At 40.8% G+C, this 22,220-nt stretch overlaps 1 protein-coding gene across 2 annotated transcripts in view; it reads left to right on the forward strand.

Annotated features, from left to right (window-relative positions):
- Positions 1-10,455: 10,455 nt before the first annotated feature.
- LOC146547644 (uncharacterized) overlaps positions 10,456-22,220 on the forward strand; it is a 36,612-nt gene continuing 24,847 nt past the window's right edge. For both annotated transcript variants that reach the window (XM_085264691.1, XM_085264690.1), the window contains exons 1-13: positions 10,456-10,729; positions 10,861-11,018; positions 12,024-12,598; positions 14,875-14,895; positions 14,987-15,046; positions 17,485-17,538; positions 17,630-17,674; positions 17,864-17,890; positions 18,244-18,288; positions 18,402-18,446; positions 18,788-18,841; positions 21,862-21,930; positions 22,032-22,100. In XM_085264691.1, coding sequence (XP_085120817.1) covers positions 10,868-11,018; positions 12,024-12,598; positions 14,875-14,895; positions 14,987-15,046; positions 17,485-17,538; positions 17,630-17,674; positions 17,864-17,890; positions 18,244-18,288; positions 18,402-18,446; positions 18,788-18,841; positions 21,862-21,930; positions 22,032-22,100 — 1,215 coding nt within the window. In that variant the 5' untranslated portion in view covers positions 10,456-10,729; positions 10,861-10,867. The remainder of the gene's footprint in view (positions 10,730-10,860; positions 11,019-12,023; positions 12,599-14,874; positions 14,896-14,986; positions 15,047-17,484; positions 17,539-17,629; positions 17,675-17,863; positions 17,891-18,243; positions 18,289-18,401; positions 18,447-18,787; positions 18,842-21,861; positions 21,931-22,031; positions 22,101-22,220) is intronic.

The following is a 22,220-nucleotide window of genomic DNA, read 5'->3' on the forward strand; positions in this document are numbered from 1 at the left end:
TTTAACCCTCCCTCAGAAAGCAGGATTACTTGTTGTTAGAGTATAAAGTAGATTGGGAAGCAGAAGCCCTCTTCTGTGGAACTAGCTCCCAACTTGGATTTGGGAGAAAAACACCCTCTCACCCTTTTAAGATTAGGCTTAAAACTTTCCTTTTTAGCAAAGCTTATAGTGAGGGCTGGATCGGATGACCTTGAATCCTTCTATAATAGGCCTAGGATGCTAGGGGCTTCCCATGATGCACCTTTTTCCACTCATTATCTGTTTATACACATATTTATTTCTGTCTCTCTGTAATTTGGTACTGTATAAATATAATTGAATTGTGTTTAATTTGATTCAGTTTGATTAAATTGTGATCCACCATGCCAAACTTGTCAGAGGATGAAACAAAGGTAGCGTTTCATCTGTGTTCGAATTGTACAATCTCTGTTTGTGCCTTATACAATTCAGACTGTTTGTTCGCCCATGTTTCAATGAATTGCTACATTTAATTCCCATTTTGCTAACAAAATATAAAGACATAACAGATGGCTCAAGGCATCTGCACGAGAGAGAGAGAGAGAGAGAGAGAGAAATATGGGAAATATTTTGTCACGGCGAGTGAGATGAGCAGGCACTTGTAAAGGTGTGATGGTGGTTTATTAAACACAAAATAAAAATGGACAAAAGGTGAACCGAACAAGGACTAAACTAGACTGGGAACAAACTGACTACAGAACCTGAACATGAATGAAAGCGAGCAGAAACACTTGGCGGTTGACAGCAGGGAAACACACAGATGAAGCAGGGTGGAATACACAGACAGACCAGCAACTACAATGACAGAGGACACGACTTAAATACACACAGAGAAACACAGGGGAATTACACACAGGTGGTGGACACAGCTGGGAATAATCAACAAGACGAGACAAAGGTAAAACTGAACACACTCACATGAGACGCAGACCTTCACAATAAAACAGGAAACGAGAACACTACACCAAGACGCAGACCTGACACTGAGACAGACAGACAGAATGACACATGGAACCTGAACTAAACTAAACGTGAGATACAACCGAGAACAAATCCTTAAACATGAATAAACAGAAACATAGAATTCTAATAATAATAATGATACTCATAGCGCCCAAAACCACAATAAACATTCAAAAATAAACTAATCAATCAAAACTCAAAATACTGGGTCGAAACTGACCCAGAACCGTGACATATTTTGAGTTAGTCTGCAGGATGAAACTGGGAAATTGTGAATTGTAATTCCACTAGATTTACAGTAGAGGGAGCTGCCGTACCAAAAGATATAGAATATGTGACTCATGCTCTTTCCTAGTGTAAGCACTGTTGTTTGGGGTTTTTAGTGTATGAATATGTATAGAAAAGTCTGTTGTCTTTGTTTTATTACACTTTGCCTTTTCAGCAGCACATAGTTAACACTTTAACAAGCAGGAATGTCTGTGTGCTAATCTTATGTTCTGTATAGAACCATTCTAATCTTAAGTATGCTTTGTAATCAGATGTGATGTCTGATTTTGACTTTTGGCAAAACTGCAGGTGAGTCCAGTCAGCATGAAATAATCAAGTTTAGTGTTTGCTGATGCACTCGTGGTATTCTATTAGTTTTTTAAACAATTTTTTTAAACACCTATAATTTGGGTTATTGCTTTAAGTGAAAAATTGGCATCCCTCCCCATGCCTGTAGATGACTATCTGACAACCAGCAGGCTCAGATAGAGCTCTACTAGTCTGAATTTGCCTGCAAAAACAGCACATGAGTTAAGCATCCTTTGCATGCCCCAAAGTAATGTCTGATGACTGATGACTGAGATTAGTTGCTAGGCTTTGTGGTTTGTGTTGCTGGATTGTTACAGGTAGAAGCTCGTTGAAAAAAACTATTTTAACAATTCTGCTGAAAAAGCTCCAATGTTGTTGGTGGAATAATACTGACGTCAGTTAGCAGCCTTTACTTAGTGTTAGACAGACTTTGAGTTTCTGTTACTGTAGCCACAGTGATCTGCTATATGAGTTCACAAGAGTGTGATACAAGAATCAACATGTTTATTCAAACAGTCAAATGCAGCAGAGGTCGATGTGGTTACCATTCAAGCACATAAGCTTAATGTGCTAATGTTAATCATTACGGAGTTATCTGTAGAATCTACTCTCTGTTTGAATCGACAAAAAGTAACCTTTGACCTTCTATGGGCACTATCTATGGGCAAACTGTATTTCCTATTTTTGATCATGAGATGATGGGAGCAGTTAGAATGCTCACAGTGGAAGTCGTGCTTGCATATGCAATTGACACCCCTTTCTCAACGAGAAGTTTGGGCTTGGGTGAGCCTGAGTGCTGAAGATATCTACCTATTCGGAATCATGGTAACAGGGTTCTGGCTGATCGGAGCTGGCTTGGCCCTGACTTATCGAAGAATTAAGAAAGCGGAACCGGCTTATTTTGTCAGTCGTTTTCAAATGTCTTGAACTTTAACATTTAACATGCTAGCTGAGGCCTGCAGAGTCTGAGATCTAGGTTTTGGATTTTTGCAGTTTCTGCAAACATTGCATGGTCTGACCTTGTGGTGAATTTGCTGGAACATTCAGTCCTGGAAAGACTGTGCGATTATGTTAGCATCCAGAATTCTGCTTTTATGGAAGTGCTCACACTTACTGATGATCAGTTAATCAGTTTCATTTGATTACCAGGACCTGGCTGCTGCTTTATCTCTCAGTTCCTGTAAAGGCATATTTAGGTCGATGTAGAACTGCAAAGAGTTCTGTGAAAACCTTTTACATGGCAACCAAAAGCCTGAGCTATTGACTCCACTGTGGTATAGCCCTCAGCTCTCCTTTACACCACACTGATGCGAGGGCTTGTTGGGACACATATGCGTGTTTTGTTGCTCCAAACAATCTTAAAAATATGTGATATGCATTGATGCGACAATCAAGAGCTTCGCATGTCATGCGTCTGTGGTGCTGTAACGATCTGTTTAAAGATCATGCATTATCTTGTAAAAGCAGTGATTAAACTAAAGTCACCGGAAAGATGTCTGGAGGGGTTATGGAATTTCAAAGAGCTAAGTGATTTCTTCCATAGTGTCATAAAAGAACGATCTGCCATACACGTCTTCTTCCAATGAAGCTATTTGCTCATTAAAATTCAATTCTGTGTCACTGCATAAAAATACCATGCCCTGCTCTTTATTGATGCCCTTTAGTGGTGTCTGCATGTGCTCAGAGCATCACAGTACACTTTCAGATAGGATCATCTTTATTAATTTATTATCATGCTCTCAATGAATGTCAGTTAATTGTTGTGAAATTTAGAGTCATGGTGGGTGTTGCGTTTAGAAAACCGTCAACAAATAAAAGTTCATAGATGGAAAATGCAACCCGTTTTTAATAATACAAAAAAGTGAGAAAACAGAGCTCAAAAAAGTGTCATGAGAGTTTTGTGGATTTGCAGCTGTTTGTTTAGTTTTACAGAAGATTTTCTACATTTTTTGGCCCTTCATTTTTATTAGACGTGTCATATTGAAATTCAGCGCTATGCTGCATCCTAGTTTTACCATATGATGCGTGTTATGGAACAAAAAAAGAGTCTGTGCAACAGACATTCCCTTGATTCATGTGAAATATCCAAAGCAGAAGCAGAAACGAAAAAAAGTAACTTCAAGAGTTTCTTGCTTTGCTTAATCAGCACTTGAAACTTGAAAGAAAGGGATTTAAGCAGCTTTATCTTTGAAAGAGAGCATTTTTTTGTGACCGCTTACCTTTACCTAAATTCAGTAACAAAGGAGGCAATAACAACACCAACTGGTTTTTTTTTCTTTCTTTCTTTTTCTTCTACTCAGGTGGTGCGAAGACCAAACCAGCAAAACTTTCGTGTACAGAAAATTTTTTATGGTTTACAGAAAACATTTTGATGCTGAGTAGAATATAAATCAATCAATTTGATTGATTGATTGATTGATTGATAAACAACACCAGAATGCAATTATTTACTAATTTTTTAACAATTTTAAATTGCAAGATGCACAGTGTGCTTTGAGGTAGGAGCCAAAAAGGGTGTAGTTTGTGTGTGTGAGCACCCGTGTGTACACCTGTGAGCATGAGCGCACTTGTATTTAAAAGGTTCCTTCATGTAATGATCTGCTAGAAGGTGTGGGTGGGGGCATAGCCCCATCCTCCAGGGCATGAAGCAGGTATGGAGGAGATCAAAACTCCAGACATCCAGAGGTCCTCAGAACACAAGAGACCAAGGAAGACCAACAGAGGGGCAGCCGCGCCACTGTCCCAGAAAGAGCTGAGGAGAGTCCCAGATGAGGGCTCACTCAGCAGCCAGGGGGGGTTTCAGAGACGTGCACATGAGCTCCGCCGGCAGCCAGCCGTGCCTGAGTGACCGAGGGCACCCCACCCCCGAAGTGGCCCGAGCGAGCCCCAGGCTCCAGGCCCCGACAAGCAGCCACCAAGGAGTGAGCCGGTGTGTACCTGGGCGCCCATCCCCGGACACAAAGACCCACCAACGCACCAATGTCTGAGGGCGTCTGCCACTGGTAGGGGAAGTGGTGGGGGAGATAGGCCTCCATACCTTGGAGGGCCTGAGATGTCCCCAGAGAGGTGGCGTCTGATACCTCGGTGGACACAGACAAACAGGCACACACAGATACAAACATCCATTCCCACCCTCATGCTCTCATATGCAATTACTCAACACTCACCCAAAGTGGACACAGACATAAAGAGACACTATACACACAATCACACTCCCCAAGCGTACTCTAAGCCCCGGGTCTAGGTACCCTTGCCTCTGGAGGGGGAAACTGCACCCAGACCCAGGTAGTGTTACCCTTTTCCCTGGGGTGGGGAGATGCAGACCGCCCCGACTCGGCAGCAGCAGGGAGGCCCCACTTTCCAGACCCCAATCAGATGGCCAACTCCTCCTCCTAGCCCCCCCGCTCCAACAGGCAGCAGAGAATGGGGGTGTGTGAAGACTCCAAACCTTCCTCCGCCCGCTCATATGTAGTGTTGATTCATGTGTGTTCTAAGGTGCATTTAAAACCCAGGACGGCATGGAGCTACCTGCCAGAGAGGTGGGGAGCGATGCCAGGGGTGAGGTGTACACCCTGATGGTACTTTGGATTCTGTGTAGCGTGCCCACCCCCAAGATCCTATATGTTTGTGCTATGAGAGTGCGAGTAATGTCTAAGTTGTGGGATAAAATTGAGGCACAGGCAGCCAGAACGGGACGGGGGGGGGGGGGACGGGGGGGGGGGGGGCTCCCCTGCACCCTGGTGACACACCTTTACCTCAAGGCCCTGCATGTGTGGGTGATTGTGGTGGAGTGGGAAGAGGGAGGAGGCTGGAGATGGGGAGGGAAGGAAGGGAGGAGCAAGTGACCCCTTCCTGGGGGCCAGCTCCCCTGCTGACCCCAGTAGGCACCCCCATACTCTGCAACCCGCCAGCGAAAGGGGGCCCAGGCCCATCTGGACCGGGGCCCAGTTCAGATCTCGCAAAACTTTTGCGAGATCCCAAGTTTTTTTGCGAGATCTCGAAAAGGTCCGTCTTAATTTTTTTTCCTTCCATGTCTCCTGCGGGGCTCCGTAAAAAAGAGCCGCCAGGTGCTAAAAAATAAACCTTAGACTCAAACGTTAGAACAGGCTTTTGCCCGCAGCACGCCGTGTAATAAATACTCACAAAGAAAACGGCGGCTGTTACAAAAGCAAGGCTAATCAAATAAGTTTTTAATTGAGATTTAAAAGATTGAATTGAATCAGACGCCCGAATAGCTAGGGGGAGGTTATTCCAGAGGTAGGGTGCGACAGCGGCGAATGCGCGGTCACCTCTGGTCTTGAGCCGAGAACTACAGTGGGGCAAAAAAGTATTTAGTCAGCCACCGATTGTGCAAGTTCCCCCACTTAAAATGATGACAGAGGTCAGTAATTTGCACCAGAGGTACACTTCAACTGTGAGAGACAGAATGTGAAAAAAAATCCATGAATTCACATGGTAGGATTTGTAAAGAATTTATTCGTAAATCAGGGTGGAAAATAAGTATTTGGTCACCTCAAACAAGGAAAATCTCTGGCTCTCACAGACCTGTAACGTCTTCTGTAAGAAGCTTTTCTGTCCCCCACTCGTTACCTGTATGAATGGCACCTGTTTGAACTCATCATCTGTATAAAAGACACCTGTCCACAGCCTCAAACAGTCAGACTCCAAACTCCGCCATGGCCAAGACCAAAGAGCTTTCGAAGGACACCAGGAAAAGTATTGTAGACCTGCACCAGACTGGGAAGAGTGAATCTACAATAGGCAAGCAGCTTGGTGTGAAAAAATCAACTGTGGGAGCAATCATCAGAAAATGGAAGACATACAAGACCACTGATAATCTCCCTCGATCTGGGGCTCCACGCAAGATCTCATCCCGTGGGGTCAAAATGATCATGAGAACGGTGAGCAAAGATCCCAGAACCACACGGGGGGACCTGGTGAATGACCTGCAGAGAGCTGGGACCAAAGTAACAAAGGTCACCATCAGTAACACACTACAACGGCAGGGAATCAAATCCCGCAGTGCCAGACGTGTTCCGCTGCTGAAGCCAGTGCATGTCCAGGCCCGTCTGAAGTTTGCCAGAGAGCACATGGATGATACAGCAGAGGATTGGGAGAATGTCATGTGGTCAGATGAAACCAAAGTAGAACGTTTTGGTATAAACTCAACTCGTCGTGTTTGGAGGAAGAAGAATACTGAGTTGCATCCCAAGAACACCACACCTACTGTGAAGCATGGGGGTGGAAACATCATGCTATGGGGCTGTTTTTCTGCCAAGGGGACAGGACGACTGATCCGCGTTAAGGGCAGAATGAATGGGGCCATGTATCGTGAGATTTTGAGCCAAAACCTCCTTCCATCAGTGAGAACTTTGAAGATGAAACGAGGCTGGGTCTTCCAACATGACAATGATCCAAAACACAGCGCCCGGGCAACAAAGGAGTGGCTCCGTAAGAAGCATTTGAAAGTCCTGGAGTGGCCTAGCCAGTCTCCAGACCTCAACCCCATAGAAAATCTGTGGCGGGAGTTGAAAGTCCGTGTTGCTCGGCGACAGCCCCAAAACATCACTGCTCTCGAGAAGATCTGCATGGAGGAATGGGCCAAAATACCAGCTACTGTGTGTGCAAACCTGGTAAAGACCTACAGTAAACGTTTGACCTCTGTTATTGCCAACAAAGGTTATGTTACAAAGTATTGAGTTGTATTTTTGTTATTGACCAAATACTTATTTTCCACCCTGATTTACGAATAAATTCTTTACAAATCCTACCATGTGGATTCATGGATTTTTTTTCACATTCTGTCTCTCACAGTTGAAGTGTACCTCTGGTGCAAATTACTGACCTCTGTCATCATTTTAAGTGGGGGAACTTGCACAATCGGTGGCTGACTAAATACTTTTTTGCCCCACTGTAGGTCGCACCAGGAGCATTTGGCCTGCTGATCTAAGCGCTCTCCCAGGGATATAAGAGCTGAGGAGACCCGTAAGAATTAAGAGGGGGGTTATTTTCTCTAGTCTATTTGAGAGAGCTTTGCAGATTATTTTAAGGTCTACATTTATAAGGGATATTGGACGATAGCTTGAGGGATATACAGGGTCTTTGCCTGGTTTTAGCAGGAGATTAATGTTTGCAGAATTCATATTTCATGGAAGTCTGCCCTTTTCTTTGATTTCCAACAACGTTCAGTAAAAAACTGGTGCTAGAATCGTCCAGAATTCTTTGTAGAATTCTGCAGGAAAGCCATCTGGACCCGAAGCCTTATTATTGGGCACACTTATCAGGGCTTCCTGGAGTTCACCTGGCGTCAGTGGTGAATCCAGTGCCATTGCTTGAGTGTCTAATAATTTTGGAAGAGTTGTTGTCCAAAAACTGATCAATTTCTTTTTTAGATGGGTTTATTTGTGGTCAATACAACGTTTTATAGAAATCCCTGAAAATGTTGTTTTTTTGTTTTGAACAAGATTCATCTGTGTTCCCAGATGAATCTTGAACAGCAGAATCTTGTTTTTTCTTTCTTTATTTTTAACTGGTTTGCTAGAAATTGACCGGATTTATTACCATGTTCATAATTTAGTAAGCGTAGTCTTTGTACTAAGAATTTTTATTTTTATTTTTATCAATTATCTCATTTAATTCTAGTTTTGTTTTGCCTATTTTGTTCATTGTTTCTTGATCTTGGTGAGACACGTAGGCTTCTTCTAGGGATTTGATGTTTTTTTCTAATTCCTGAATATTTTTGTTTTCTTCTTTCTTTTTATGTGATGAGAAAGAAATTATTTTACCTCTCATCACAGCTTTCCCTGCTTCCCATCTGCTTCCCATAGATGCTGAAGTTCCGGGAGTGTCTTTATAGTCTAAATATAGAGTCCATTCTTTTTAAAAATATTTAATAAAGTCTTCATCTTTGATAAACATGTGAGAAAAAAAGTACATTCCTTACTGTTGGGGTGAAGGGAGCGCCATGCATCACAAAGGCCAAAGTCGCTCATATACTGTTTGATTATATTTGGACTGCCAATTACGCTGAGTTCCTGCTATATTGAGCCTATCCATTTCTTCATTTAGTCCAAGTGTTATTCCAGTTTCTGAGTTATGGGAGTCTGGTTCAAGTTATATGGTTAAACCCTGGGAATACAAAACTCCTCTGATCCAGTACTGCACAGATATTATAATATATTTCAGGAGCTATGAAACTTTTCTTTGGAACTGAAAAGGATTCATGTGGGTCCAAATTAGACCTACTGGTTCTGAACAATATAAATAAATGAATATTGAAAATTCCATCCAGATGTACTCTCAGAAATATATTACACTAGTATTTACCTGTAGACACTACATTGGTCTGTAAATATTCTTATTAGTTTACTTAGTTCGGAGTATTGTAAATGTCAGGAAATCAAGTCAAAGGAAAAACAGATAACTGCTCTGGGTGTTTTCATAGGTGGGTTCTGGTAACTTCTTTTGCACGGTGTGTTACCTTAAGAGTACGGAGCCCCGCAGGGGACATGGGAGAAAAAAAAAATTAAGACGGACTTTTGCGAGATCTCGCAAAACAAACTCGGGATCTCGCAAAACTTTTGCAAGATCTCACAAAACAAACTCGGGATCTCGTAGGCCACCAGCTCGAAGCCAACCGGGAGGTCGAGGCACGATGTGCCGGGAAGGCGGTGTTCCTCCTGGCTGTAGTAGGTCTCGACTTCCCGTTAGCTTCGAGCTAGTGGATGTCAGATCTCCGAAAACGTCGGAGCACTTTTGCAAATATGTGATGTCTTGTAAACCGAACAGGTATCTGACGTTTACACAACTACATTCACGCCTGAAAATATCTTAAAAGTGTATTTTGTGACCCAGAAAGAATAATATTACAACTAAGTAGCTGCCGCCATCGTTGGAATTCAACTTTTCAACTCCCGAGTTTGTTTTGCAAGATCTCGCAACGGGGCTGCTTGCACTGGTTAACCTACAGAAAATGACCATGGAGTGATTGTTCCCTTGGCTTGATGGAGACTTCAAGCTTTATTTCTTTTACTCTTACTATTCCTTTTAGCCACAAATAGATTCTAAAAATCCAATATACATTAGCGGTATATTCAGACAGAAAAAACAATGAGCTAAATGTTTACCTCTGTTAATGGTGGGGTCCAAAATCTGAGCTAAAAGGCTGGACTTACAATTATCAGGTAAACACAAATATGAATAAATATTAAAATAATATTAAAATAAATACTACTGGCTTAGATGGAAGGCTAATAACATGTACAGCAGGGGGTCAATGGGACATTTTTAGATGAGCTTCTGTCATACATCTATAAACTGCAATGAGTTCACAGTGGCTCCAAGAGGCAAAATAGTTACCTGAAATAGCTAACCTGGACTTCAATGGTCCAGTCATATTGACAGTTAGATAATAGAGTAACACCAGTGGAGAGGCTACAGCTCAGGAGGTAGAGCAGGTCAACTACCAATCAGAAGGGTGGTGGTTTAAGCTCTGGGTACTCGAATCTGGATGACCAAGTATCCTTGGGCAAGGATAACACAAAAAAGCACTTAGGTGTATAAAAAGTGCTTGGATGAGTGAGGCATCTTGTATATTGAAAAACTAGATAGATTGCCCATTTTCTCACCAGACATATTATAATATCGTTATCTTTATGTCCTAAATTGCCCTACTGCCACAAAACACACTGAAAACACGGATAAATACTCACTTGGAACCCAACCAGCAATTACAAAAAAATGAGCTTAGAGGGAAAGGTTACTGGTTGCTCGATCATGTCTTTCTAGAATGTCTGTAACTGCCTCTCTACCCCACCCACACTCTCACCCAAAGGGAGCGATCATCAGAAAAAGGGCCGGACTTCTCTTCATTTAATGCAAGCTTGGGGATGGCTTGAATTTATGGGAGTCCCATGAGAGCCAGAATAAAGGTTTGGGGTTTTTCACTGCTGCTTCAGCTTCTGGTGTGACTATATGCTGCCTGCTGCATCTGGAGACTCTGCAACAACTTCTGCAACAGGCCAATAAACATGACGCACAGGACATGGAATCAAACTTACTCTGACTGAAGAAATTCTTATTTGTCCTATTTTAAACTTTTTCCTGAATTTCACTGCCAGGAGAGCTACGGAGTACAGGGCACAAGTTCTTAAGGAGTCAGCAACACTGCAAGGTATGCATGCTTGATGGCTGAGTCTTAAACATTTATGCTTGTTAAAGCTTGTTCTGTGAGTGTGTACAGGGTTTTGTGCGCAGTATTCAAATGCATCTCTTTTTTAATCGTTTTTCCTTTACCCCTGTTAGAGAAGTCATGGTCCCCTCCATGCACTGGCTCCTGCTGCTGTGGGGACTTCAGGGTCTGTTGGCACAGGACTATGAAGAAGGCGATGAAGAACCAGCGGTAACCCCTAAGAAGAAGAACAAAGTATATTCTTCAAACTTCATACCTCCAAATGGCAAATGTAAGTTTTTTGTTTCAAGAATTTCTAAGAAAACCAGAGTCTACTTTTTTTCTTTTCCACTAATACTCTAATTTGGAGGAAGTGGTGTGGAATTTGTTCAGGTAAGGAAACAGTACAGCTACAGGTGTAAAAAGTAGAACATGATATTCAACAAGGACATCGCTGCAGGATGCAATCCACCTGGATTGATCGTATCTCTGAGGCTTCTCAGAATCATCCATCTCCCTCGTGACCATTCAGTGCTCTGTTACCCAAACGTTTTATTCGCTCAGAGTCCTGTTTCCCCAGGCACATTCTCTCTGTGACATATTCCCGTGAAGATTAATGTGATTTATCCTCAGCCTGTATTAGATCTGTGACCTCCTTCCACCAAGGTTGGTGCAGCAAGTTGAGTTACTTTTATTTTCTTTTTAAAATGACATGTCACATTCACAAAGTCATCACACTGTTCTGGAAAAGCGATCAGCCTATAACAGTCAATAAACCTAATAAATCACCTTTCCCCCCTCTAGAGGACAGTCTGATAAAAATGTCACCCCTAGTAATGAAATTTGTTTGACTGTGATCAGTGGGGTCTTTGCATTTGGCTGGTATCATTAAAATGAAAATTTCCAGCCAACAAATACAGGAAAATTCATTGTATCCAGAGGTTTGCTGTGAAGCTTAACAGCTGTCCTGTAACAGTGAAATGCAACATGTGCTTTGTTTGCTAAATACTTACTTGGTCCTTTACGCTCTGCATTTTAAATGTTAAACATTAGTTGATATCACTCATTGGTTATATATATATAACATAATGTAATATGTTAAACATAATATAATATAATGCGATTCGATTCTGACCTGAGGCCCTTTGCTACGTGTCGTCTCTGCTCTCTTGTCTTGTTTTCTCCTGCCTCTTCACTAATAGCTTCATTAATATTTAAAAGCTGAGAGATTTCAGTTTAAGGCAGCTGATATTTTTGCTATTGCATGTTTCATAAAGCCTAACTCCTCTCTTTGCAGCGCTTGTTGATGAGGACTGCAGTTTGGAGATAGCTTTTCTTATCGATAGCTCAGAGAGTGCCAAGGACAACCATGCCCAGGAAAAGCGCTTTGCCTTAGACTTGATGGACCGGCTGCAGGGCCTGCGGCTGCAGACTGGACGGGGGTTGAGTTCCCGTGCAGCCCTCCTTCAGTACAGCAGTCACGTCATCATAGAGCAGACTTTCAAACAGTGGCGAGGCACAGAAGACTTTAAGGCCCGAATTTCTCCAATTGTGTATATTGGCCACGGCACCTACACCACCTATGCCATCACTAACTTGACCCGCATCTACTCAGAAGAGTCAGATACCAGCAGCGTAAAGGTGGCCATTCTGCTCTTTGATGGCATCTCTCACCCAAGGAACCCAGACATATTTTCAGCTGTGGCTGATGCCAAGAACCAGGGTGTCCGTTTCTTTGCCATAGGAATCACGCCTGAAGCCAACGAGCTGGCTAATAAAGCACAGCTGCAGCTAATTGCTAACTCTCCAGCTTCCCGCTACCTTCACAACCTGCAGGACAGAAACGTTGCGGAAAAAGTTATTAAAGAAATTGTGAGTAAAAACAACATTTAGTTTTTGCTTGTTTTGGATTGTATGCTACAGACTGGCTTATTAGCTTTTTATGGTACACTGCAATAAAAAAAAATATTTGCCCCCTTTCTTGATTTTTTAGTCTTTGGCATTTGTCACACTTACATGTTTCAGATAATCAAACAAATTTCAATATTAAAAAAGATAACCAGAGTAAACACAAAATGATGATTTAAGTTATTAAGCTGTAATGCTGCCCAAGCCTTCCTATGAGACAAGCCTTTATGTGTTTTTCTGGCTTGGACTTTTCCCACGGATGCCATTTTTGTCCAGGCTTATTCTTCCTGTTGAACCCTGACCTTAACTGAGGAAAGTGAAGATTGCATTTCTTAAGTTTCTTGAAGACGTTTCACCTCTCATCCGAGAAGCTTCTTGAGTTCGTAGAGAGTCCCAGATTTTAAGCCCTATGGGAGTGTCATGCACCCCCTACTGATCGTCTACCTAATCACACGAGCCAAGGTGTCAAAACGGGTGTGGGTCAGTGGGTTCACCTGAAACCTTGGCTTGGATTGTGACCCACACCATTTTCACACCTTGGCTCGTGTGATAAGGTAGAGGATCAATAGGGGGTCCATGACCCTCCTTAGACTTCGATGACCTTGATGACTGAGAACCTTTACAGACATTTAGATGTTGTTCTGGGTTCTTTTGTGACCTGTTGTATTAGTTATTGAGGCACTTTTGGACCACTGTTTCTAGTTTTCTCCATTTGTGAATAATTCTTCATGTGGGTCAGTAGAGTCCAAAGTTTTTCCAGACTCTGTTCTTGACATTGTTTTTCAACAGTTTTTTTTTGTTGTTGTTTTTTTTAAAGAAAGAGTCATGATGTGTTAGTTTCTGAGATCATTTAGCAAACAGGTTTGTCAAACAGGTTCTTTTTAAGTGATTTCAGGATTTATCGAGTATGGCATTAATCAAGCCTGGGCATGCCTAGTGAAAATGAACTAAGCTTTGGATCCCCCCCCCCTCCCCCCTTAAATAATCATTAAAGAACCACATTTTGTATTTATTCATGTTGCTTTTTCTCATGCTAAAATGTGTTTAACCTGATGCAAAATTTCATTTTTTGCTTTTTGGGGGTTTGACAAATACGCACTAACGCTAAGAAATCATGCAGGGTGCAATTAATTTTTCATGGCACAAAAATATAAATTGCCCAATTATAGTTTTCTAAATACATTTTCATTTAAGCACCTTGGAAGAAAAGCCTACGCTCATGCATGTTCAGACTTACAAGTTATCATTCTGAACTGGCTAGAAACCATATACCTACGGCTCTTACACTGCTTGTGAAATTGCATGTATGTTTGATATTTGCCTGTTTCCAGAGGGGAAAAGAATTATGACAGATAAAATCTTCAAAAAGCCATTATGCAGACAGATGCTTTCCAAATCAAAAGTCTTTAGTATCTCAAGGCACTGAATAAGCACTTCCACTGCTGCTGCCATTGTTACCACCCACTGCTTTGATTTCTTGCCTTATTGCATCCCCTATGTACACCTGCTACCGGCTGCCATGGTAATAGATCTGCTGTCATTAGCAATAAAACTCTGTAGAGAAACGTGATGAAACTAAGAAACATTTTATGTTGACTTAAGTTAGGTAAGTTAACTTTTATAAGTATTTCTGCCAAGACAATTGCAGCATGTGTTGCTCTGAAACATTCTCCAGACATGCTTCCAGGCTACTGGCAGCAACATGTGCTTCACATTATAACTCTTTGTGGGAAAATTGGGTGCAGTAAATACAGCAACACAGCAAACCCATGCAAGCATGCTTCATCATTCAACAAGCCCCTCAAATGCCACTCAGGCTTCAAACTTAAGCTTTACTGTTGACACAGGTGGTACACATGACAAAGGAAAATCTTTATGGAAAACCTGCACCGAGGTTCCCAGAACACTGGATCTGACAGACTGAATTCTCATGGCATGCAACAGCCCAGCAGCATCTACACTCACGACTTTCATCTCATTGCCTTGTACAGTCAGCATCTGTATGTCATAATCATGTAGTCCTGTCCCAGCTGAGAACTTGTCTTTTATCTTTAGTTCCCATTGAACAGCAACACTCAGGTCCTCTAATAACAGACGTGTCTTTAGATGTGTGTTTTGAAGCCAGAATACTGAGAATATTGTCTTACCTTCAATTTTGAGCTACTCTGTTGAATTGTATATATGTAAAAAAAAAAAGAAGGTTACAACATCTTGATATTGTTCTGCTTCTTCCATCACAGACGGCTGTGGCTGATGAAGGGGTAAGTCTTGAGCCTCATGTTTTTCCAGACATATTTTGTTATATTTGCCCCTGTATGGTCCATCTCACTCTTCTTCTCTTGTTTTTTGAAGTGCCCCCTGCAGAGCAAATGTGCATGTGAGAAGGGTGAGAGGGGACCCAGTGGACCTGCTGTGAGTATGCCAACATCTATGGAGCAGAAAAGTGTCCAATAATCAATAATTACTAAATAAAGTATTTAATATGTAACTAGATAAATAAAATTGGGTAACATTGCCTTTTTTCTTATGTAACAACACAAGGAAAATAACTGCATTTTACATATAAATAAAAGATAAATATTTAATTTAATTTTACAGAGTTGCTCAAAACCAGGTGTGAGAGGTGTGACCTCTATAAAAACAAGGATCTTGAATGTTCACTAGTCTGTAGCATTCAGATATTTGTTAACACAAAGCAGGAGACTCATCATCAGTAACCTTAAAAAAATCAATCACTGTTCTGCATCAATCTGGAAAGAGTTATATGGCCATTTTCAAATAACTTGTAGTCCATCATTGTACAGTGAGCAAGATTATTGAGAGCAGAAAATATTCACAAATTCCCAAACTTCACCCAAATGTCAAATATTGCAGTGCTCAAAGAAATTACTAAAAAAAAAAGCCCAAGAGCTACTTTTCAGACTTTACAGACTTCAGTTAGCATGTTTAATTTTAAAGTTGTTGCCAGTACAGTTTAAAAATTGACTGAGCTATCAAAATTACATATACTGGCTCATATATATATATATATATACGTATATATTTGGCTGGATGTCCTTTAGTAAGTCAACTCTGCACCAGATGCTTCCTGTATCATTCTGATGGATATTTGACCAAACTTGTTTTCATAGGTCATTTAAATTGGTTGGTTTCCTGATAGAGACCCTGTTTTTAATCATAGTTTCAATATGGCTGAGGTCAGAGCTTTGAGATGCCCACTCCAAAAAGTTAATAGTTTGCTTTATCTTGCTTGTGTTATCTATTCAAAAACCAGTTTTGATGTGGGTTTGGGATCATTATCATGTTGGAACACCCAAATATGTCCACGTTTCAACTGTTTACCTGATGATTTTAGATGAAGTTAAAGAATTTGGAGTTGGTCCTCTTCATTATTTACTTTTTGTAATGTACCAGTATCGCTGGCAACAGAAAAGCCCCAGAGGCTAGAGGCTACTAGACAGTTGGTACAGTGTTCTAAGTTTTGAGCCTCACCCACCGAAAGCCTCCAAACATACCAGGGTTGGGGTTGTCACTCACTATAGAGCTCTGTTTAACAGAAGCAAATAACTGCAGCATTTGAATTCTAAATATCTTCTTCAGAGAAATACAATTTAGAAGAAGTTAAACAGTTTGAGTACACTGCTAAACAGCCTTTCTTCAGTTACATTTTTAGCTTTAGTCATTAGAAAATTGTATTTTCTGCTTTTCCAGATCAAAAAATAATAAATTAGAATGACATTTAAAAAACGCCACTATGTAAAAATTTCTGTAGTATAAAGTTATGAAATTATATTTAATAATTCATTTATCAATTTTCAATTGTTATCATTTATTTTACAGTCATAATCCATACTTTTCTACTGTGCTGAAAAGACAGTGACGCCAAAACTGGCTTGCTTGATAACAAGCACAGCACAGATAACAACTCCGTGTCTATGCCAAAAGACTACTTGCACATTTTTGGAGGGAGTTTAGTAAATCTTATGGTTTTAAACAACCCTGAAGCAGTTAGAGTACATTCCTCTAGCGATTTTTTTCAGAAATGATCTAAATGTACATGAGAAATCTGCTGAATCACGTCTGTTAAAGCAACCCGTGAACTTTGGATTGTGTGAGGACACATCTCAGCAGATACAATGTTACAATGAAAGACCTCCTTTGCCTGCCAAAGCCATGTCGTGACAAGAGGATATCTTTTATTGTGGCGAGAAGGTCAGCTTCAATTAGACACTGCAGTTTTTCTTTGATGTATTTTCACAGGATGAGAACAGCGTAATTACCCTCTCAAACCTAATGCTCCAAAACCAAAGCTGTGTCTATCTGCACACACTGACGGAAACACTGTATGAAGACAGACACACACAAGAAGGCGTATACTTACAATGTAAGAGCATGCATAGTTCACAACACAAAAACAGCAAAAACAACCAGACGGTTGTTCGTCTACGGACTTACACTCGCATGCAGACCACATCTCTTTTGTCTCATCTGCTCCCAGACTCAGCGGCTGTGATGAACTGGAAACATGTTTCTGTTAAACAAAAAGAGCTGTTATACTGTGCATTGCAGCACAGCAATAGGAAGAAGGAAGGCTATTTTATTGGCCTTCGCTTCCACTGACAGCTGTTCAACATGCTGAAGGGTCTCCTGCAAGAGATGGCATGGGCCAGACTTAAAGGTGTATTGCTAGGTAGTTACAGTAAAATACAGTTATTCACTATCTGTACTGGGAATAAAGTTAATTAAATAAGATTTAATATATTTATTTTATACAAAGTATTAACAAACAGAAATGTTACTCTGTCGATGATTATGTATCTTTAACCTTGCTACAATGTTTTTCTCTACAGGGCAAGAAGGGTCGTCCTGGAGAGGATGGAAGCCCTGGCCCAAAAGGACAAAAGGTGCAGACTTGTATTTATTTCACACAGTTAAAGCACATGCAAACAACGTGGCCTGCCTTTCCTTTTTAAACTAAAATTCCCTTTTTCACAGGGTGAGATTGGGCTCAGTGGACTTCCAGGTCGAATTGGAGCAGAGGTGAGCTTAAATCAAGTTGGTAAGGTCAAGGCTAAGTCAAGACTGACAAATTCAGTGTGAAAGCCTTAACATCGCTCTTCCATAAATCATTATTGTAGAATGAGAAGAATGAAGTATTTTTTTGTTAACTGTATTCCAGCGCTTTTCTCTTTGTCTTTATCCTCCTGACGTGATGTTTTGTACACACAGGGAAAACCAGGATACAAAGGGGAGAAGGTAATGTATAGATTCTAGTCTCTCTTTATGTCTATCTCTCTGTCTTCATGGTTACGCAAACTTCCCCATGCTTGTGGGAAACTACAGAATTATATCCTCCGTACATGATATAATACAGTAATACTGGAAATGTGATGCAGTTCAGTTTTGTTTCAGTTTTACAACTTTGTTCAACTATCTTTGATGCCAATCTTGTGTTTACATATTTCCCATTGTACAATGATAAAGTTATCCTTGGGCATTACACTCTGTGTCATAAATGTGTCACAGAAAAACCATGGGATACAAGTCCTAAATTATGCATAATGATGCTATACTAAAGAACTCACCTAACACTTTTTATTCTATCACAGGGAGAGAGGGGGGAGTGTGGCACACCTGGAATTAAGGGAGACAGAGTATGTTGCAATTTGAATGCTGTGAAACAAATCTTATATATGTGTTCAAATATTACAAAGTTGCTAAAGCACTGCTTGTGAATATGAAGCTTAACAAATGTCATTTATTACAGGGTCCTGAAGGACCAGTTGGACCAAGAGGAAATCGTGGACTTCAAGTAAATTTAAATTTTATTTCTCTTGGTATCAAATCACCTGTCAAAACATCCCACAATGCACTTAAGAATGATTAAAAAAAGAGGACAAATTTGTGTCATTAAATTGTATGATATTTTTTAAATAGTGACTGTTAGTGGCAGGTACACATCAACAGGTGTAGCCTATCCATACAGCCTTAGCATGTTGTTGTTCAGGTCAGTAGGACATCAGGACAGTATTTTTATTTCAAAGATGTCGGTCTATGTTATCCATAATTAATTTACATTAACTTAATGTACTACTTCTGTCTACTACTTACTTATATATAAGTGTGTCACTCACACACTCATTTAACTTTTAGGGCTTATCCGGCCCACCTGGTGATACTGGACCTGAAGGTGTGATGGGCAAAAAAGTAAGTACTCCTCTGTCTCAATGAAGCCAATTGCAGTGGTTGACATGTTTGAAGCTTCCATCTAAAATACTGATTGTATGTAGTGTAGTGTAGCCTCGGTTCACATAATGGGTAGAGATCACTGCATCAGAGAAAGCCTCCAGCAGTCTAGGACTATTGCACCATAACTAAAGGAGGATTCAGTGTGATCTGATCCAGCCCTGACTATAAGCTTTATCAAAAGCGTAGATGAGAGTACTTGAATGAAGAAGTTTGAATGGGTGGGTAAGTTGTATAAAATGCTTTGAGTTCTCAGAAAGAGTAGAAAAGCGCTATGTAAGAATCAGTCCATTTACCATTTACCTCACCTTATCCAGCCCTAACTAAGCTTGATTACAAAGGAAATTTTTAAGCCTTATTCTAAAGGTAAACAGGCTGTCTCGTGGGAGTTTGGCCCACAGAAGAGATGCTAGACTTAACGGGGAGCCAATGAAGGGAAACCAATATGGGAGAAATAGGCTCTCGCTTTCTTGTCCCTGTAAGTACTCTTACTGCAGCATTTAGGTTCAACTGAGGGCTTTTCAATGAATTGTTAGGATATTCTGATAGTCCAGCCTACATTCAATGTATTAACTTGTTTTTCAGGTGATTGGCTATTCAGAGTAAGTATCTGGTTAGTGTTGATGCAACCCCACTTTGATTAATACATCTCCAAATGGATACAGTAGATTTAAGTCATTTTAAGGTGGCTGGATTTAAAGTCACACAATTCATGTGAAATAAAGGGTTAATGTGTTTTATTTATTGCTTTTCTTTAAAAAAAATTTTTTTTCTTGTTACACACAAAAAATGTGTTGATTTTCTTACTCTTCCAGGTGTCCAATAAGTTAACCAGTAACTGACAGGTTTAGCCAGAAGGTAATAATTAATGTGAAGACAGAAAATTGACTAAAAGAAAAACAGTTTATAAGTAAGAGCAGAAAACAAATGTTTGAAAAACATGGCACAGGGAAATTAAAAGTTATGTTTAAAAAATGGGGAAATTACTTAAGAAAAAGAAATGAAATAAAACCGTTAGATGTCCCAATGAAAACACTGATGAGAGTAAAAATTCTCCAAAAAGCACCAGCATCACTGGTTGAGTTGAAGCTTAAGTCACCTGTGTAGGTAAACCTATACCCATGCAGGTGTACCTGTCAATTAAAGCAACCATAGATACACCTACAATATCATTTTAAGCTGTATCCAAATACTTAATTAAAGCAGTAGTACAGTTGAAGCCAAAATAGTTTTTGTGCCATACTCAAAATAAGGGGCAGCACGGTGGCACGGTGGTTAGCACTGTTGCCTCACAGCAAAAAGGTCCTGAGTTCAATCCACTATCAGTCTTTCTGTGTGGAGTTTGCATGTTCTTCCTGTGTTTGCGTGAGTACACTGGCTTCCTCCCACAGTCCAAAGACATGTAGTTTGTGGGGATAGGTTAATTGAAAAATCTAAATTACTTGTAGTTCTGAATGGCTCTCTGCGACAGACTGGCGACCTGTCCAGGGTGTACCCTGCCTCTTGCCCTACGACAGCTGGGAAAGGCTCCAGGGACCCTGAGAAGGATAAGCAGAAGCGAACGGATGGATGGATTCTAAATGAGGTTTTTAATGTTGTAACGTTGGACATTTTAACTGGTGAGTCTATCAGGACTCACTCACTTTCAGAGCCACCTTAAGTGGCTTTAGAGGAACTTTATTTTTGAGCAATCAAGCCAGTCCCTACTTTTGTTTGATTGTTGTGTAGAGAATAAAGCATTTTTTACATTTAAGATAGATGCATCTGATTGTGGCAGCCTTTTCACTCCACCTTCCACTGTGGCCCCTGTGGAAGGGCTAGAAGTTCATTTGATTTTCAACAAGGCTGCACTACATGTCTTTAGAACTTGTTCCGAGAGTACAAAAGTGAACTAAAGGAGACATAAATCAGACATTCCTTTATATGTGATGGAATTCTCTCTGAACCAGAGACTGGCCTTTCCCCTTGTCCAGCCCAAAATCATTCATCAAAGGTGACCCAAAATCTTAAAAACCAGATGTATATCTAAAGGATACACTTTTTTTTTAAGCTGGACACATAAAGTCCTTTGAAGTCTGCTTTGGGTTAAGTCTTACATAGCCGTATCAAAGGAGCCTCCAATAATTCTGGTACCTGTGGAGTAGTAGTAGTGAAACATGAAACGCTTTGCTGCCTATGGAAGAATGTGACATAAATAAAGTGTTTGATCGTCAGATGCAAAATATCACACGCACAACATTGACATTTAAAATGCAATTTGATTAACTTCATCCAGCGCCGGCATAAATAACATCACAAATGTCAAGTAGCTCTACTAACTGATAACACTGATTCAATGACTATACATTTGAACGCTTTTATTGTGAGTTATGATCCGTCCCTGCTGGAACATTGGAAAGCCCTCTGAAGTAGCTCATCTGTTATTACCTTGTCAGCTTATTTGTCTGTTTCCACTTTTTAAGCCCCCAGTCCCGTGTTATACCTGCCAATTCTGCCATAAGCACACACTCCCCCACCAAGTGTTCCCTCCTTAATTATTTTGGAAGAATGTTCATGTTGATAATCTGGCTGTCATCCTATATCACCTCAATGGCAGACTAATGTCTGGCATTAAACATTGTCCCAACTTGCTTGAAAGGGCAACAGAAGAAAAAAAATCTACTGGTATGCGCCTGCTAACATTTCTACAGCCTCTTCACGCCTTTTGCTCGCCCTCCTGTTGCACAGCAAAGCTGTGATTTATGACCTCTGCGTGAATAATTGCATTCTTTAACAATAAAGCTAAAGGAATGAAGGAACCCCGTAGTCCTAAATCCCCTTTAAAAACAGCTGAGAAGGAGAGGAAGCAGAACATGTATGTTTATGTGGGTGTGGGAAAGAAAGTCAGTCATTTCGGATTTTTTTTGCTGTTGTTTACAACTGTACGTGCAACTGTTTATGTGCCTTTGTATCCACAAGTCTGTCCCTGCTTGTTTTTATAGGGGGAAAGGGGACTTCCTGGGCCACCTGGAATCCAAGGGGAACAAGGGATTGGCCTTCCGGGACCCAAGGTAAAGTCTGCTACCCTATTCTTTTGGAAAATTAAGTTACAAAGGCATAATAATCCACTTGACTCTCACCCTGTATGAGCACTCCTCTCACTTTCTTGCAGGGTGATATTGGTTTCCAGGGGCAACCAGGGCCTCCAGGTCCTCTAGGAATTGGTGAGCCTGGACCACCGGTGAGATAAACTAGCAACTCACACTTCACATTAGCATTGTAGATGATGGCAATGTAATGTCAAAATGCCAAATGTACAATGTAATGGGTATGGAGTAATGATGTCTAGGGGGTACTTAAA

This window comes from Mchenga conophoros, linkage group LG23, assembly GCF_057382185.1.
Source record: "Mchenga conophoros isolate Kocher_MC1m ecotype Shallow Benthic linkage group LG23, M_conophoros_male_GT1.1, whole genome shotgun sequence".
In the NCBI taxonomy this organism is placed as follows: Eukaryota; Metazoa; Chordata; class Actinopteri; order Cichliformes; family Cichlidae; genus Mchenga; species Mchenga conophoros.